Source organism: Vitis vinifera, chromosome 1 (assembly GCF_030704535.1).
Source record: "Vitis vinifera cultivar Pinot Noir 40024 chromosome 1, ASM3070453v1".
NCBI lineage: Eukaryota > Viridiplantae > Streptophyta > Magnoliopsida > Vitales > Vitaceae > Vitis > Vitis vinifera.
This window is the reverse complement of record NC_081805.1, coordinates 3,228,257-3,247,022: the sequence shown is the minus strand read 5'-3', so window position 1 is coordinate 3,247,022 and position 18,766 is coordinate 3,228,257. Positions and strand designations below refer to the sequence as shown.

General features: G+C 35.6%; 2 protein-coding genes across 2 annotated transcripts; one reads left to right on the top strand and one right to left on the bottom strand.

Annotated features, from left to right (window-relative positions):
- Positions 1-5,519: 5,519 nt before the first annotated feature.
- LOC100257772 (pentatricopeptide repeat-containing protein At1g08070, chloroplastic) lies at positions 5,520-8,055 on the bottom strand. The gene has a single exon (XM_010648734.3). It carries the CDS (start codon positions 7,498-7,500, stop codon positions 5,884-5,886), a length of 1,617 nt encoding a protein of 538 aa, XP_010647036.1. The 5' UTR covers positions 7,501-8,055; the 3' UTR covers positions 5,520-5,883.
- A 3,242-nt stretch (positions 8,056-11,297) lies between these two features.
- LOC100255956 (caffeoylshikimate esterase) lies at positions 11,298-18,370 on the top strand. Its single transcript, XM_002282666.4, has 9 exons — positions 11,298-11,396; positions 11,489-11,835; positions 11,950-11,979; positions 12,390-12,519; positions 14,146-14,292; positions 14,417-14,547; positions 16,191-16,328; positions 17,731-17,829; positions 17,947-18,370. The coding sequence occupies exons 1-9, from the start codon at positions 11,315-11,317 to the stop codon at positions 18,208-18,210; spliced, it is 1,368 nt and encodes a 455-aa protein (XP_002282702.2). The 5' UTR covers positions 11,298-11,314; the 3' UTR covers positions 18,211-18,370.
- The last annotated feature ends 396 nt before the right edge of the window (positions 18,371-18,766 follow it).

Genomic DNA, 18,766 nt, shown 5'->3' with positions numbered 1-18,766 from the left:
ATAGACGTAGACTTGAGTGAACTCTAGTCTACTGATTTGACGAATGGTGCCGACTAGAGCAGTGGCGGGTCCATAACAGGTTATATAATCTTAAATGTGTACACATCTTCCCTTCTGCGGCCTTTTCAATTAGGGAGGACAGTCTTATCAAAATGTGATGTATTGACTTTTATATTAATTCTCCTCCAAGAAAAGTAAAATTGGTGTGCCCCATTACCCCAATTAGTGAATAAAACCAGATTTATGAAGTAGTGGTGGAGCCTGCACTTCACTCCGGGGGAATCATAAGAAATGCGGGTCTTACGCAATGGCCCAGCCTTGAATTTTTTCACAGGGGCAGATGTTGTGTCCCGGCTCCACCCGAGGTAGAGGTTGTGTCTTGGCTCCACTCTAGGGTGAAAGTGCGGAATTTAAAGCTATGTTTGGTTTTGGGGAAATTTGGGGAAAATGAAAAAAATAAATAAATAAAATTTAAAATCAATAAATTATAATTTTTTATTTTTTCAAATTTATTTTACTTATTTTAATTTATTACATAAAAATTAAATAATTTTAAAATACATAATTTTCTAATTAATTTTAATTATTTTTTTTTTTCTAGTGACACTTCTTAAGGACTAACGTAGCCTAACTTTAAAATATTTTTATCTTTTTCTCTTCAATTATTTTCCTCCAATTTTGAATAGAGACTCAACTTCATATTATATATGGGCAATCCTTGTTGGTGCATGGATGATAAGAGTAAGTTCCGACTAGCTTTCAAAACAGATATAATCATTTATCCTACAACAAAGGAGTATCCGGATGTGCTTTTGAACACGCTCCTTCAAAGATTAAGTTAAAGAGAGTTGACTTAAGTAAATAAATGTTGTTTTTAGAAATATAACAGTATACCTTTTCTATGAAAATTGATGATTATTTATTATTTCTCACATATAATGTATTCTCAGACATTTTAATGGTGCTTTAATCGCGCTTGATTGTGCATTACTGTGACAATGATTGTTAGTTCATAATCATTATTTTGCTTTGATGAGCCTTAAATACTGACGTTTTATCCTCGTAACGACTACATCAATAAAGGCTCCTATTTAGCATACAATTAATACTTTAAGGCAATTTAGACATTATTCTCACTACCCCAATTGTTTAGGATAGTCTGTTTACTATTCTTGATCTAGATGAACTATTCACTCAACCTTATATTTCACCATCTGACTCGACCTTATATTCCCCTTCTAGACAGCTGAGTTGTAGACGCAAACGGTTATAGGGTAGGGGGCACACAATCCTTGTATTTTAATTGCAAGTCAACTAGCCTAACTACTTGAAGCCTATCCATTGAATTGATGTTTGAGGTCTAAGTAACTGGTTAGAAGTGTTTGAAGGGTCTCAATCTTTTTTGTCATTTGATGTTGCTTAACGATCAAATAATTTAATTACAACATAGAAGATAATCCTATTTTTCTATCGATCTAAGCTATTTAAATTAGTTTTTTTTTAAAAAAAAAAAAATTAGCTAAGGTGTCTTATCAGTACCAGTTGGGTTTCAAACTTATCCAGTTGGAATGCAGGAAGCTAGAAAGGCACGCAAGTTTAGATCTTCCAAATGTTTGCAGTAATTAATCTAATGTGGGAAAAATGGAGATGAGGCATTGGTTAAAAGAGGGTCATTACGTTGCATGCGTGTGACAGGGACACCTAAACAAGATTAAGTTGGCAGAAAAAGAATAGAGAGCCTAAAATGTTGGTTCGGTTGTTTAGATTAATACACTCCACTTGGCTGAGTTACAACTGGACAATGCAATTGAGTAATGTTTCAAGGCCGCCGCAGTCGTCATGATGAAGAGTCGCATGTTTTATTTTATTAGAGAAGATTAGGGATTGAATTTAATAATAATTGAATACGGCAAGTGAACATAATAGGTACAAAGCATGAAGTGTTATCATGGGGAGTTATAATAATATTAATGTTAATAAATTACGGACAACCTAGGTTTCGGTTTTAGAACTATTGGGGTGGGGCAACACGACAACCTTCTCATTTTCAATTCTTTAATGCTTATAGCGTTTTAGAGTAATAATAATAATAATTCATCTATAAGTTGTTAATGGGGACGCGTACAGGCTTACAGGCTTATGATGTTGTCTGTTTCTGAAACTACGTAAAATACTAGGCAAGTTGTATGTGCACATGGTTGCATGACTAGCACGTGCTATACAGAGGGCGTAGGATCACTCATTATTTTTGCCAACATGAGCTACTTGCCTGTTTGATTTGTTGGGCCAAGTTCATGGTCCAAGAATGTGTTTGGATCTCTGGGCCACCATGTGAGGGCTTTTATTTGAGGAAAAGCTCATCACTTTACAGCATGTGCAAATGTGGAATCCCGTGGGCTGATGGATGCTGACCCTGGATGGGCCTAATGCCTCAATTATTTTCACTTTTGGTTTGCGTGGGCCAAGCTGCCACAATTTGGGGCCCGAATTGGACATTTGCGCCAACCTCGAATGCCATCATAGGACCTTGTGTTTGTGGGGCTGGAGGGCTCGTGCCCCACAGGACCCAAACCTTCTACCACACCAAATGCAAGGCACAACCAATGTTAATAAACCTGGCACGTGATTGCGCATGTTCGATCTACTCATTAATGTCTTAGTTGGGGGTCCCGAAATAGCACTATTGCACAATTCAACCTAGAGGGACTAATCCTACCAGCATCTGTGTAGCCATAACCGGACGAATTAGCTTAGTACTGCCTAACCCATTCACGCATGTCAGACATACTTGCCTCTCCATCTCTCATTTGATTTGAGAATGGCGTGCTATGCGCCCAAAAACTGAACACTATCACGTTGCCCTTAATTATGTAGTTCCTTACCTGACTTTAATGCTGAAGGTCAGTCATGAACCGAAGGGAATGACTTTGAGCGGGCAATACGAATTTCTCCCATTTATTTAGTTTAACGGTATACACAACGAGGATCTCAAGCAAAGTGAGGTCTAATTGATGCAGGCCGTTAAGAACACTGTAACGTGCACTGGTCATTACAAACCTTCCTAGTTTGTAAAAGGAAGGTGAGACACATGTAAAAGAGCATTATATACATAGGATGAGGAGAAAATGAAGAGGGGGAGAGAAAAATTAAGTGACAACTATAATTGGGATGAATGAAGGCCGGATAAATGTCTGAGTAATGCAGAAACTATCCTACAAGAGATAGAGACAAAGCCTCAGGTTGGCGTTGAACTGTTCACGAGTAAAGAACATTTGGTCGAACAGGCCTCAGCTGCAGAGTGTAAGTCCTTTGAATTCTTCGGAAACTGGATGCTCACATTGTCCAATGTCGAGTATGATGCTTGAAACCTGACTACTCTCATATACTCCCCGGCACGGCTTGCACTTGTATGTGACCATGATCCAACTTTTGGTGGGGGGTGAGGCTGGTAGGGCAAGGTGGCTTACACAACTCCATCAAACATTGTGACAAGTAAATAGTCCAGCTACAATGTGTGGCTCCTTGGACCATCTGAATTATGTGTTAGACTCCTAGCACCTGATCCATGGACAACCACACGGTAGAGGTTGCTCATTGGAGACGAAATATGTGATTTAATTACATATATCTGATATGATTTATGCTATAAAGAGATTCAAATCATCCAATTTAACTCAAATTGATGTTAGACCCTAGTTATGAATCTAACATGTATTTTGAACTTAATTTGAGGTGTAAGGAAGGAAAAAGGATGCAAGTTCTAAGAGTTCATTCCAATCAAGAAAGATTAAGGAATTAAATATGCTTAAAGAGAAGCTTGAGACTTTGAGAAACATGATGAAGGTTAAGAAAAACCAAAAAGGACAAAACATGAGCATGGGACATGAGTCATGGAGTTTATGAAGATGTTAAGTGAATATGAAATCATGTGAAAATAAGTATAAGCAAAAATTGGGAGGAGTTGCAAGATAATTAAAGATTGAATGAAGACAATTCTACATGGACAAGACATACACAAGTCATCTTTAGCATGTACAAGTGTTGACTCAAAGGATCTCCATTATCGATGTCGTGAGGCGATTTTCCATCGCACTAGCGTGCTAGATGGGCTTTTTATTCCTTTATTGCAATAGATAGACTTTTATGGTCCTTCATGCTTATGATTCATTTCCTTAGATTGATACTTTATTATTGCATTTGTCAAGGGATGACGACCAAAGATCCATGCTTTACATCCCACTCTCAAGGGGGGTGCACGATTACATTACATGACATTGTCATTTTTCTTAGGCTACTAGTGGATGAATAAATGGTTATTGGTAACAAATTTCTAGATTGGAGACATGTGAGTCATTTTATATTAAGACTCATTCCTAAAGATGGATACATAGATGGACAAAGCCTTCATCTCACATGACTGATAGAGAATTTCCTTACTTTGGCACCGAATGTTGATAAAGAATCTATTTGACATTATATTAGGGCATATATCTTACAACTCATCAGAAGTATCCATTTTTTTTTAGAAGTCTAGAAATAAGGTGCATCTTATATGTGTACCACTTCTAAATGATTTTGAGGCTATTGGTAATTATAACTAAGATGACATCTATTTGGTTTGCTTTATCAACAATTGTGTTGAGCATCTCATATTATACACATGATATATTTAGCCCATTGATTTTACTTTAGTTATGGGTATGGGATAGGTTCCTATTTATCACACCTCACCTTTTACATATAGCTCTAACTGATGATAAACTATCTCTACCTCCATTGGCCATAGGGTACATATGCACCATTACCCCCAATTTTACTATTACATATGGATATATAAACTTAAATTCTAACCTTTATTTATTTATTATAGTTAGAGAGGCGAATTTTATACTACTTCCACATTAATGTGTATCTTATCTCATTGTGGGTACTAGCTTGATCAACTTAAAGCAAATTAAGTTATATAAGTTTGATTCATTTTTCAAACTTTTTTCTCTGAAGGAATTTCAAACCCTTGAATATATCTAACCTTTCTCGACTATAGATTACATGACGACTTTATGTTGATGACATGATAGTTGGAGTCCCCGATTATTGAACATTTGAAAAAAGATATACGGTGCATTGTTTCACCTTTGATATGTTTCCACATACTTGAATGGCATAGACCCAATCAAGTTCTGTGTTGGTTTGTATTTCATCAAGGGATTCCTCAACCATGCGATAACAAGTCCATCCCACATATATGTGATTGGGGAGGTAGACGTGATATTTAAATTACTCTCATGCTATCCTAAAATTGGAATTTATGTTGTAACTAAGTTCCTAGGAAGTCATAATAAATGGATGTCTTCCGCGCATCAAGGGTGGACCCATGAAGTTGCAGAAAATGAACATGTCATGATGATGACAGCACTCAGGGCTTGGGTTTGGGTTTAGAGCATGGTGCATTCTCACGTTGGCTGCAGCTAAGTATTCTATTGTCTCAGGTGTAGATCATGCAACCAGAAAAAGAATGATAATCCAAACAATAAAATATTTGATTAATGAACAAAAAGATGCATGTTATCTAAATGCGATATTCCTGAACAACTACTTCTGTCAAGAAGATGAATGTATGCAAATCTACGTCATTTTCATGGCATACGGGGTACGTGCTGCCGATGCCTAATATTTAGGCAGTGCCGTAAGATCCTTGACTGTTTTTTATCAATCTTCAATACTGGAGAAGAACTTTTTGGCACACGTTATGGATCTTTTTGCTGGGGAAGCCTCCTTCAACTTGCTTTGAGTTGCAGCCCAAATCCTGATAGTGTTCTTGGACACCCCAGAACCAAAATGCGACCACCAAATGAAGCCTCAACAATGTTAAGATCTCTTTCTTTAAGTTCCTCGCCCAGCTCCTGTAAGGTCGGGTACATACCCAAAGGATCTTAAAACCTTCACTAATCCCCTCAATACTCCATATATTTCCTCTATCTGGGGATGCCGCTCATCTAACGAATAGAACTCAACTACAGCATCATTCACCTCAATCAAACTACACCCTGGTAATTTTTTAAACCCTGTATCTCTCATTGCAACTTTTAGCCGGGCCACATCTTCCCATCTGCCAGCATCCCCATATATATTGGACAACATGACATAATTTGCAGGGTTTTTTGGTTCGAGTTCAATCAGCCGTTGAAGAGCCAGTTCGGCCAACTCAACATTCTTGTAAATCCTACAGGCCCCAAGTAAACCAGCCCATATGACACCATCAGCTTCCACAGGCATCTTCCTGACAAAAGCCATAGCCTGTTCTAAACGACCTGCTCGTGCTAGCATATCAACCATACAACCATAATGCTCAATTTGAGGCATGATTAAATAATCATCGGCCATTGATTGAAAATATGCAAACCCATCTTCAACTAGACCCATATGCGTACAAGCACACAAGATGCCTATGAAGGTGATACCATCTGGCTTTTGTCCAGCATTCTTCATCTGAAAAAACAAATTTAAGGCATCAGCCCCACGGCTATGCATCGCTAAGCCTCCAATTAAGGTGTTCCAGGAGATCAAATCTTTTGTGTCCATGCCCCGGAACACTGAAATTGCATTTTCTATGATCCCACATTTTGCATACATATCCATCAAAGCATTCCCAACATAAACATTGCCCTTCAACCCACTACTCTCTGCATATACATGTACCCACTTGCCCAAATCAAGAGCTCCTAATCTTGCACAAGCAGACAACACTGTCACAAGAGTGGCATCATTAGGAGGCACATCAGACTCACTCAACATCCTTTTAAAGGAACCTAAAACTTCAAAGAAAAGGCCATTATGAGCATACCCTCCAATCAATGCGTTCCAAGAAAAAATGTTTCTCTCCGGCATCTCTTCAAACAGCCCCTCAAGAGCTTCAACATTCCCATTGGTAGCATAACCCTTCAATACAGTGTTCCAAAACATCACATCTCGATTTGGCATCTCATGGAAGAGCTTGCGCGCCTCAACCATGTCCCCACCTTCAATGTACCCTGAAACCATAATGTTCCACAGCACAACATCACGCTCTGGCGCCAAGTCAAAAAGGCGACGTGCGGAAACCAGATCAGCAGACAAAATATACCCATTAATCATCGAAGTCCATGCAACTACATTCCTCTCAAACATTTCACAGAAAATCTTGTAAGCATCCCCAACCGTTCCACCAGCCGAATACATATCAATCAATGTAGTGCCCACAAACGGGTTTCCCCTAAAACCACACTTGATCAAGAAACAATGCACTTGTTCTCCTTCAATCAATGCATTGATCTTCCCACATGATTTCAGAACAACAGGGAAGGTGAAGCAATTGGGCCGTATGTCCATACCCTTCATCTGAAAAAACAAAAATACCACTTCTCTGTACGACTCGCTCTGGGCATACCCACGAAACATCGAGTTCCATAGTGCAATATTGGGGTCGGGAATTTGATCGAACAACTGGCGAGCGTAAGTCATTCTCTTCAGTGTCGCACATATCGTGACCAATTTAGGGGTGATGTATTCGTTGTATTGGAAACCGTTGGCGATTATCTGGGCTTGAATTTGGTGAACTTGTTTTGAGGTCTTACATGACTGCAAAAGTGAGATGAATCTCTCCTCAAGAAGCCTGTGGGGTGGCTTTGGTGCTAGCTTCAGAGAAATGTTCGCAATTTTTAGCAGAAATAATCAAAAGGAGAAGGTGTCTCGATTGGAAGAAAGATGAATGGACAACCGGAGACAATGAGAAGATAAGAAGTGAAGAAGGTGGAGAGAACAAAATACTGAGTTTAATGGGGATTGGTGGATCGAATTTATTTGTATTGGTGATCCGCTGGATACAGACAAGAAATCGTAGGAAATGACATGAAGCAGAGCTAAATTCTTCCGTGTAAACTTTCAAAAGCGTAATCAATCTCAGTAGAGCATGATTTGCCTCCAGGAGGATCGAAAGGCTTGATATCCTTCTTCAATAGAAAATTTTCCATATCGCAAGATGTAGTGCCTCGTCTTTAAAATATGCTAGGAATAGTATTTTAGTTTATAACAATGGTTCATTAATTTAATTCATTCAAAAGTGACTAAATGACCAAAATGATTTTTGATAAGAGTACTGTAGTTTTTAAAAATAATTCCAAAATTATCATAGTAGGAAAAAAAAATAATTTCAAATCTGTCGTAATTTTGTCCAGATAGGAGGGATAAAAGAAATTGTAAGTGAGAAATCATTTATTCAAGAAACGATTTTAAAGAATACAAAGTGAGAATTAAGTGAGAAATCGTCTCTTAAACAGACTATTTTCATAAATAAATAAAAAATTAAATTCTCACTTTAAATTTTATTTAAAAAAAAAAAAAAAACACCTAATAAAGAGATCCATTTCCACAAAAAAAAAAATAAATAAATAAATTCTCACTTTAAAAAAAAAAAAAAAAAAAAAACAATTTCCATGATTTTTTTTTTTTTAAAAAAAAAGAGACGATTCCCACACAAAAGTCACCACCCCCACAAAAAAACCAAAAGTGAGAAATTCTCGCTTAAAAAAAAAAACCTTTAAAAATCAATTTTTTTTCATTCTTTATTTTATATATACAATAATACAATTATTATAAATATATATTATAAAATTAATTAATTTTATTTACTAAATTTAATTTATAAATAATATACTAAATTTAATATAAGATAAATAATATTTATATATTGTTTTTTCTTTAGATTTGAAATTATTTTTCCGATAATCTAAGAATTATTTTTAAAAACTGTTCATACTCTTAGCAAAAATCCATGACCAAAATACCCTCATGTTCTCTCTCAAACACCTCAATGCAGTAAGCCGAAGATGGCCTCCACCTGTTGGGCTACGCCCACATGGGTTCAGCCCATGAGAGCTTTGCTTAAGCGGATGGCTTTCAAGCCCAATATATATAGGCTGCAGCTTGGGCTGTCCTGAGAGGCTGAAGAACCAGATTTTGGGGAAGCTGTTCGACAAGTGAAAAAGAGAGAAAACAGGGATTGTTTGTGAGTAGTTTGAAGTTTCCTTCCACTTGATTTGTGGAGGTTCCTCCTTCAACCATTGAGGTAGGCTTTGTGGTACACTCTGTTTCTTTCTTTGTATATAGTGCATTTCCACTGATCTCCATTTCAAAGAAGCTAGTGAAGACTCTGTGTTCTCGTTTACTGTTGAAATGGAAGAAGGGTTCTTTATGATTTTTTATGTTAGATACATACGATGTCACCTCGTTGATATTTCATTTGGGTGATTATTGTTTTGATTGTATTGTTATCGTGGTAGTGGTGGAACAAATTGGATTGGTACAAGTGAATATGAGGTCCTCTGCCCGTGCAGCCTCTGTGCCCCCCCACATTCTTCCATATTTCCCACTTCAATCAAGTATCCCCTAGTTCTCAACAAGTGAGATCAGAGCTTGGTTTAGGAAGCATGCTTATTTTTGAGAAGGAATAAAAATGGAAGGGAGTTCAATCTTCATGATTAAACACACCAACTCAATTTGGGAGACTAAAGGGTGATTATTAGATACTTCAAGATATTCATCACAAGTTTCTTTTTTTTTTTTTTTTTAATGTCAAGTAAATGAAAACTTCTTACATAGGTTTTGAAAATTTGATTTTACTATTTCACCCTTAATACCTTATCATAAATTTGTATAGCCTAAAATTTAAAAAAAAAAAAAAAAAAAACTGGTGAAATAAGGGAAAAAAATGTTAAAAAATAATTATTTTTTCATATTTGAATTATCATAAAAAAATATTAAAAGCTTTTTTAGTTTTAAATTATTTAATCTTTATATAAAAAATAAACAAAATAAATTTTAGAAAATATGTAAAAATAATTTATTAATTTTAAAACCATTTTTTAATTCTAGGGAAAAAGGCAAGGAAAGAAGTTGTTTGCTAACTAGTTAGTTGTTTCGTGTGGACTAGGTGCATTTTGTTGTACTAGTGTTTTAGAGCCAGAGCCAATGGAGAGTGACTGTTGAACTCCGAGTCAAATGCTTGAGTTTTGGGTCAAAATGACCCATTTATTAAAAAAAATATATAAGATCTAACTATTTTTTGAAATTTATGTTCAAATTGGCTTATTTGATATCATGTATGTGTCATGTCATTAAAAAAAAAAAAAAATTTCATCATTTTAGTTAAAGCCTCAATTGGCAACTGATACTTCATTTTTTAATTGAAGTCGTAATTGTCAACTAAGGTTTCATTTTTAAACTAAAGTCTCAATTAAGAACTAAGGTTTCATTTTTAAACTAAAGTCACAATTGTCAATTGAGGCTTTATTTTTAAACTAAAGTCACAGTTGCCAATTAAGGTTTTAGTTATTTTTTTAATTTAAAATTTAATAAATTATAATTTATGATTGAAAATTTAAAAATATACTTAAATAATAAATTATTTATATTTAAACTTAATAATCTAATATTACTTCAACAAACATAAATTGATAAATATAAGATATTATAAATGAATATTTTATTTATTAATAAATTAATAACCTTAAAATAATAAACCTATATAACATATAAATAGTATATAAAATTATATAATTTATTAATTTAAGATATTTAATTTTTTGTTTTTTAAGATATTAATTTATTTGTATTATGAAAAATTTATAAATAATAGTATACTTTTAAGTTGCAGTTGCTAACTGAGATTTCACTATTAAATTACAATTAAATTTGAAAGTAAAAAAAAAAACTATAATTGAAATCTCAATTAACAATTGCAGCTTAAAAGTATACTATTATTTTGATAAAGATAAATTTTTCATAATATAAATAAATTAATATTTTAAAAAACAAGAAATTAAATATCTTAAATTAATCAATAATACAATTTTACATATTATTTATATGTTATATAAGTTTATCATTTTAAGATTATTAATTTATTAATAAATAAAATATTTATTTATAATATCTTATATTTATCAATTTATATTTGTTGAAGTAATATTAGATTCTTAAGTTTAAATATAAATAATTTATTATTTAAGTATATTTTTAAAATTTTAATAATAAATTATAATTTAATAATTTTTAATTAAATTTTTAATTTAAAATTTTTTAACTAAAACCTTAATTAACAACTGTGATTTTAGTTTAAAAATGAAATCTCATGTGATAATTGTGGCTTCAGTTTAAAAATAAAGCATCAATTAAAACTTTAGTTTAAAAATGAAGCGGCAACTAAGGCTTATCATGAAAAAGTGGTGAGATCTTATATTTTTTTTAATAAATGGGTCATTTTGACCCAAAACTCCAAATGCTTTCCTTACACGTTTCTAGTAAATGCGATGGATGGACGAACCCAAACCGAACTTGGCTTGGTACTGGTTTTGGTACAGGTATGGTCCACTCAACCGTGGTCTTGTTCCTAGCTCCTACAGGCTACAACTTACTGCTAGCTAACTCCTTCCTTGTCGGCTTTTCCCCATAGGCACAGCTTACTTGAAAAAACAGTGTAAAGCCATGGAACTTTCCATGTCCTCCAGATTCCGATCATCGGAACTCCATCTCTTTTGCCGGGCACTTGGTACTCCCCTCAAAGTTCGGCCATACCATCACTTGCCCATTATTCTCCGCCCAAAACTGAAACCCACCCCGATTGTTTCCGTCCCCAAAACTCGTGTCCTGATCACCGCCAAGAAAAGGTCATCGATTGAAGGTGTCAGCGAAGAGATGAATGCGATCGCTTCACAGAGCTTGGACTCTGCATCCGCTCGCAGGCGGGTTCGATCCGCTTTTCTGGACGTGCAGCAACAGCTGGACCATTGCTTGTTCAAGGTACTCGCTTTTAGCAGCTATTTGATCTGTGTTCGCCAATTTGTTTAGATTTTTTTCTAAGATACGAGCAACTGATCTTTTTTATTTCTATTTTTGACGTGAATTGGCGAGTAGATCGCTCCTACTGGGATCAGAACTGAGGAGGTAAGCAATGCTACCGCTGAAACTGTTTTGTGCTTTTTTCTCTTGAAATGCTCTGTTTGGGTTGCTGAAATAACGTGGGAAAAGAAAAGAAGAGAAATCAATACTCTGCTTTGTTAAGTGACCGAGAATCTGTAGTAAACAGAGAGCAATTAATGCTTTATTTGGTTGCTAAGAAATTGTAGGGTTGGGAAGGAAAATAAGTTGAAAATTCAAATCACTTGACTCCCCGGGGGTTTTTCTATTTCTTGAGTCGTAAGGTAAATAAACGAGAAGATGGAGGATTGTCGTTTCTTTTCTCTTCCGCTGCCCATACAACATTTTGGGCTGGCTGACTTGAGTCTCTTTATTTTTAGGAAATAAAAACAATGTAAAGCATAAACCATTCTGATAATTGTTATCAAGTCTTGCAGTGGTATGAAAAGAATTCAAGGGGCTTGGAAATTTTCAGCAAATGCTGGTTGCCTAAACCGGGAATTCGAACGAAAGGCTCCTTGTGTTTCTGCCATGGATATGGTGACACTTGCACTTTCTTCTTTGAAGGTTAGTGATTCTGCACATCTCTTATGTAATTTCTTTTCGAATTAATCACTGGTGCTTCAAACCTAAAACTATTAAAAGAGGCAGTGGAGAAGCTTTCAGAACAGATCTTTATAGTTTTCAACCTCAGGATGGGAAGGGAGGTGTAAATGCCAAACCAATGATTATTGAAGTCTGATGCAGTTGACTCAAATCAATCATTCCCTCTCACCTTCTAAGATTTTTGTAAGGATGACCGCTACCTACTGCCCTGATCTTTTCCTTCAAGAAAATTATCAGTAGATGGAGTTTCAAGCTTCACAATTCTGTCCTAACCTCTAAAACACTTGTCTGAGCTGATTCCTGCTAGATGGAGTTTAAGCTGAGAGAATTGTGAAACCAGGCATACAATCTATTGTATATATGCCGAAAATAGAGTTGAGTTCTTCAAAAAGATTCAGTGTTTTCACCACAAACACTTTGAAAGAGTCATCTTGGGAATTTGCAAATTGTTCCAGGTGCATATTGATTGAAGGGAAACACACCCATGACCACCAAGTTCACTGTTCACCAATTCAACCCAATCCAAAAGTAAACTACTGTGACCACCACAAGGATAAACTTCCAGACACAAATGAATAACCTAATGAGTAACTAAATAAGAATACAGAAAATGTGATATGAGTGACTTAGTTCCTTTTTGGTTGTCATTGGTCAGATTACCGTATGCTAGAGTTCATGCTCAGAGATTGCCCTTGTAGTCATCAAGATCCGATCCCTATGGACATTAGTCCAGTTTCCAGTGGATGAGCTGGTGAACTTGGTGCCAGCTGGTATACTCCACTTCATTCAACTCATACATAAATGAATAACCTAATGAGTAACTAAATAAGAATACAGAAAATGTGAGATGAGTGACTTGGTTCTTTTTTGGTTGTCATTGGTCAGATTACTGTGTGCTAGAGTTCATGCTAGGAGATTGCCCTTGTAGTCATCAAGATCTGATCCCTATGGACATTAGTCCAGTTTCCAGTGGATGAGCTGGTGAACTTGGTGCCAGCTGGTATACTCCACTTCATTCAACTCATATTTGGAGTCTTTCACACATTCCCTGCTGATCGTTTAGATTAGTGGTGAGACTTGGTGGCTATCACGATAAATTTCTGGCATTTCTTCCCCTAGTGAGTGTTGGGTTTCAGGACTTGATGGCGGCCTCAAACTCAAACCTGAGCAAGAGTTAGGAGATCAGGATGACAAATGAAAAGTTTTGGGAGATTGACAACCTCTTTGCCCTTTTTTTTTTTTTGGGTGAGGGGTGGAGTGTAGTTATTGGTTAAAGAAAGGTGAAAGAGTCCAATATAATGATAGATGCAGAGCACCATCATAATTGGCAGTGGTTTCCTACACACAAATATTGGAAATGAGGAGCAAAAGAATGTTATAAGGTGAGGGAAGGACATTCTAAATTGAATGACTAAAATGATTATTGAAGCTAATTTGAATCATATTCTGTTGTTTTAGAAACAACTTCCTTCCCTACTTCCAAAGATTAGCAACGCAAACAAAAATGAGAGAAAAAATTGTTCACTCCAGTATTCAAGTTTAAAATTTGTGTAATAACATTATTGTATGGAGAATTTGGATCTTCAGGTATTGCGAAGCAAATTGCCGCTTCTGGGTATGCTGTATATGCTTTGGACTATCCAGGTTTTGGTCTATCTGACGGATTACACGGTTATATCTCAAGCTTTGATGAGCTAGTTGATGATGTTATTGACCATTATACAAAAATCAAAGGTATGGTATTCAAGTACTGCCTGTTATCATAATCACATCACTATAATCTTGCTTGTACATTATTCCATCTATTGACTTAGCATATCAAATGCTGTTCCTGATCTTGTTCATTTATGACTGGTAGGAAGACCAGAATTGAGAGGGTTGCCTCACTTTATATTGGGGCAATCAATGGGAGGAGCTGTTACTCTCAAAGCTCATCTAAAGGAACCAAGTGGATGGGATGGAGTGATTCTTGTAGCCCCAATGTGTAAAGTAATTCCATCCTTGCACCTACTTTATTTGTGGTCATATGGAAAGCCCATAATTTTAACTGTTGAGCCATCAATGCATTTCTTTTTCCTTATTTTGTTCCTAACTTTAACAACTTGAATGTTTGCATCATTCCAAGGTTTTTATAATTAGATGAATTTATTATTCTTATTCATTTTGACTTTCTATTATAATTTTTCTGTTTGAAATTTTAAGTTGTGCCTATCTTGAGTCCTTGATGCTCAATTGGAATATCAAAATCATCAAGTTGTCAAATTCTCTACAGGCTTAAGCTATTATGATTTGGACCTATAATGTATGTCATACTCTATCGCCCCCCTCATATGTGGCTTCATACCCACAAGTAGGCGGCTCAAGGCACAGACTGCAGTAGCTGCAATAACAATGTGCATCATGCTCTAACAAAAATAATCAAATTTAACAAAGCCATGTCTATTTCATTTTTTCTTGCACTTGTATGGCTTATCTATTTGAACCATATCATTCATACCTATTGGGGCAATGATTTATTAATTGCTCATGGTTGGGTCATCTCAGTTGGCTTTCCTTGGTCCTGTTAGGTATTGGTGGTGACTTTTAAGTACTTGCAGGAGCATTTATTTCCAAATTGTTCCTTTTTGGGTTTTGCCGCCCATTCATCGATCATACTGATCTCTGCAGAGTGCTCATATTATGGATATGCTGTTACTTGATTGCAAAACATTTGATGACAAAGCTTGATATTTTTGTGATCATCTTATGAAAATCTAATTATATGGAAATGTTTTATTTGGATTTTTCTTCCCCAATGAACTCATATGAATCTCTTTGTTTGAAAAGTTCATTTCTTCTTGATTTGAAAAACAGACTTGTGGTGGCTCAAAACATGGAATTATAGATAGATAAATCTCAGTTTCACTTGCTCTAGGTCATGCATGTCCTGAGTATTAAGAATTTAGCATATGACATGTTAGCTTATCAAAAGATAAATAAAATGTGGCATGTTTGTTGTTTCAATAGTGCTCTACGGTGAAAAACAGGGATTGTGAAGCAATTTTCTTTCTTATAGCATAACGCACCAATATAAAATCATCCATCTTTATATCCATATGCTGAAAAAAAACACAGTTTTTATTTTAAGGGAACAAATACCTGAAATAAGGTTTTGATATGAGGTTGAGAGATCTTATGTAGAAGTGCCTTCAGGAGAGAGCAACCTGAAAAATCAGCTTATGGAAGATCCACATCAATTCAACTACTCCAGTGTATTATAAAATCCTGCACCACGTGGATTTTCTGATTTTCTTAACGTTCATCAAATGTGGTATGCATGTTCCAATACATTTTACCACATCAATTCGGTTAACTCCAGTGTAGTATAAATCCTGCACCACATGAATTTTCCTTTTTTTTTTTTTTTTTTAATGCTCAAAAAATATGTTATGCTTGTTCCTTTACATTTTACCACATGATGGTGAGAGGATGACAATCATATTGCTGTCTTCCCCTCTATAAAATGAATTAACACTAAGATTGAGTTTTTCTATTCCCTGCTTCAGCCAAGTTTTATGATTCAATTTTTGTATATGAAGCAATAAACTTTCGCTTAGCCAAAGAAAAACTTGCTGACTCTGAGTTGTGCCAAGATTGCAGAAGATGTGACACCCCCACCAGCAGTGCTGAAGGTATTGACTCTGTTGTCTAAAGCTATGCCCAAGGCCAAGCTTTTCCCACAGAAAGATCTAGCTGAGCTAGCATTCAGAGATTCGAGGAAAAGGAAAATGGTTCGTTCTGTGTCTACTCTTTTTGACATTTGTGCGCTTGCATGGCATTGTAATGGCAGAAGGAGCTGGTACTTTACATCAATATGGTCTAGAGAGCCACTTACACATCTTTCACATTCAGAGGTGTAATAAGCCTCTGTTGTGATCAAAACTTGTAAAGCACCTCAGCCTAGGGCAAGAAAAAGGGGAGAAGTGAAAAAAATAAAAGGATCAAGCCCTCTGTGAGCTTGCTAGTTGTCAACAATAAACTGGATGAGAGCAGAGGGATTGCACTTAAATTTAATTCTTTGGTTAAGTACATAATCCTATATGTCCTTGGCATGTAGAACATGGTTGACCAAAGTTTTATGTCTAATGGGCTAAGTTAATTGGTAGAAGACTCTCATCTATCAGGAGATATTTTTGTTTCTTTAGCTAATTATTCATTGATTATATTTACTCCTTGCTACTTCATAAAGAATTTATGTTTGTATTTGCTCCAGCCCACTTGTTAAGGAAACAACACTCTTCAAAATTGAGAAGAAGATTCATTTTTTATTTTTTTTCAATGAGTTTATGGTTTAAATGAAGAGTTCAAATAACTCCTATTGTGTTTAGACAGATCCTGTTTTGATATTCACCAGAGAAGCCATTGATGAGAAATGATTAGATTTCCAAATAGTTGCTCCAAATTGCCTTTCGGATAGACTCGGAGACATGACTTGTCTATATACAATCTGTGGAATTTATGCTTTTGTGCATCCAGAGAAGTGATTCAAGCCATCTGTTCAGAAAATAGAGCATCACCTATCTTAAACAGATCTTATTCCATTCTTTCTAATAGATTCTTCTTCACAAGCTTGCCGCATTCCTTTAAACTGTCGGTAAAGTTTGTTGGATATCACCTGACATACTTGGGCTGAGGCTTCCCAGGAGATAGGTTGAACTCCATTATCACTCAGAACTTCTCATACCTTTATGCTAGTTATGCCTTGATCAACTGGTAATCCTAATTGGATTGATCACCTCATGGACAATAACCATCATCATACTATCACTAGCACTTTTAAATCTATGATCCTCATAGTAAAACTCCCTAGTTTTATATGTTTCATTTATCAAGTTCTCTGTCCTCCCACTCTTAACATGCTGCTACAATTAAAAGTTACTTTTGTATTGTTGACTTCTCTTCTCTCTTTACAAATGGATGACAACTCCCCAAAGTCCCAAAAAAGTTAGTTCCTGTTGTAATGATGGAAAAGGCAATGGCAAAAAACTCATGGCAACTGACAACCAGAAGAAGCTGCCTCTAGATTCAGGCAAAACCAAAAACCACAAGTTCACTGGTTTGATTTAGTTGTCGAGTTTTAGATTTCTGGGTTAAAAAGACATGAATTATAGTTCTTCCTTTCTTTTATGTTAGGCTGCCTACAATGTGATCTCGTACAATGATCAAATGCGACTAAGGACTGCTGTGGAGCTGTTAGAGGCCACAAGTGATATTGAGATGCAATTGGAGAAGGTCAGTTTCTCCAGAAGAAAGAATTATTGCATGCTTATTACCTCAGTTATGCATACATTCATTTTTCTTTTCTTTTCTCATTTGGACAAAGAATTACTATTTTTAGAGGTATTGCAGGTTTCATCGCCATTGCTGATTCTTCATGGAGCTGCAGATAAGGTGACGGATCCACTAGTGAGCCAGTTCCTTTATGAGAAGGCTTCTAGTAAAGATAAAACCTTGAAGCTTTATGAAGAAGGTTATCACTGCATTCTGGAAGGGGAACCTGATGATAGAATATTTACAGTCCTCAGAGATATTATTGCATGGCTTGATTCCCACTGCTCCTTAAATAGAGGCTCCCTTAACATCAAAGTTCCCTCATCTGGAGGGGAAAACTGATTCAGATTTTTTATTCCTTAGTCCAGTGTAGCTTGAATCCCTAAAGATGTGATGTTCCAAATCTTTCATTCCTTTGCCTTTGGCTTTTATTGAGCCCTTGTAAACTCCCAACCCAGGAACTGGCTGTATTTCTCAATAAAAAGGAATTTTTTTCTGTGAATGTTATGCAGCTAACTGGGAAATTAAACAATACAACTGTGCACAGACATGCGTCTTTTTTCGCACAGTTCTTTCTTCAGTTACTTCTTTCCAGCAAATGAATAGCATCTCGCAGGTTGTCCGTTTGAGTTGCGTTTTTTCATTTCCTTTTGCTGGCTGCTATGGAGCAAAGGAGTTGAGCAGTGAGACTACGTGCGTGTTTGGCTACAAAAAAATTATGAAAAGAAGGCTTTGTTTAGTTACGACAGTTTTCTGTGTTTCGAAACAAAGAAATGTGAAAAGATGTTTGGTAACTAAAAAATTGTTTTTTATTTTTTTATTTTTAAAAGTAAAAAATAAAGTATTTTTGACAATATTTTTTAATTATTTTTCGTTGTTTTTATTTTAAAAAATAATT

Excerpts from the sequence above, each read along its gene's own strand:
- LOC100257772 (XM_010648734.3), bottom strand. The coding sequence starts at position 7,500 with ATGACTTACGCTCGCCAGTTGTTCGATCAAATTCCCGACCCCAATATT.
- LOC100255956 (XM_002282666.4), top strand. The coding sequence starts at position 11,315 with ATGCTTTCCTTACACGTTTCTAGTAAATGCGATGGATGGACGAACCCA. Across the intron at positions 11,980-12,389 it reads CTGGGATCAGAACTGAGGAG|TGGTATGAAAAGAATTCAAG; the intron begins GTAAGCAATGCT and ends CAAGTCTTGCAG. Across the intron at positions 16,329-17,730 it reads ATTCGAGGAAAAGGAAAATG|GCTGCCTACAATGTGATCTC; the intron begins GTTCGTTCTGTG and ends CTTTTATGTTAG.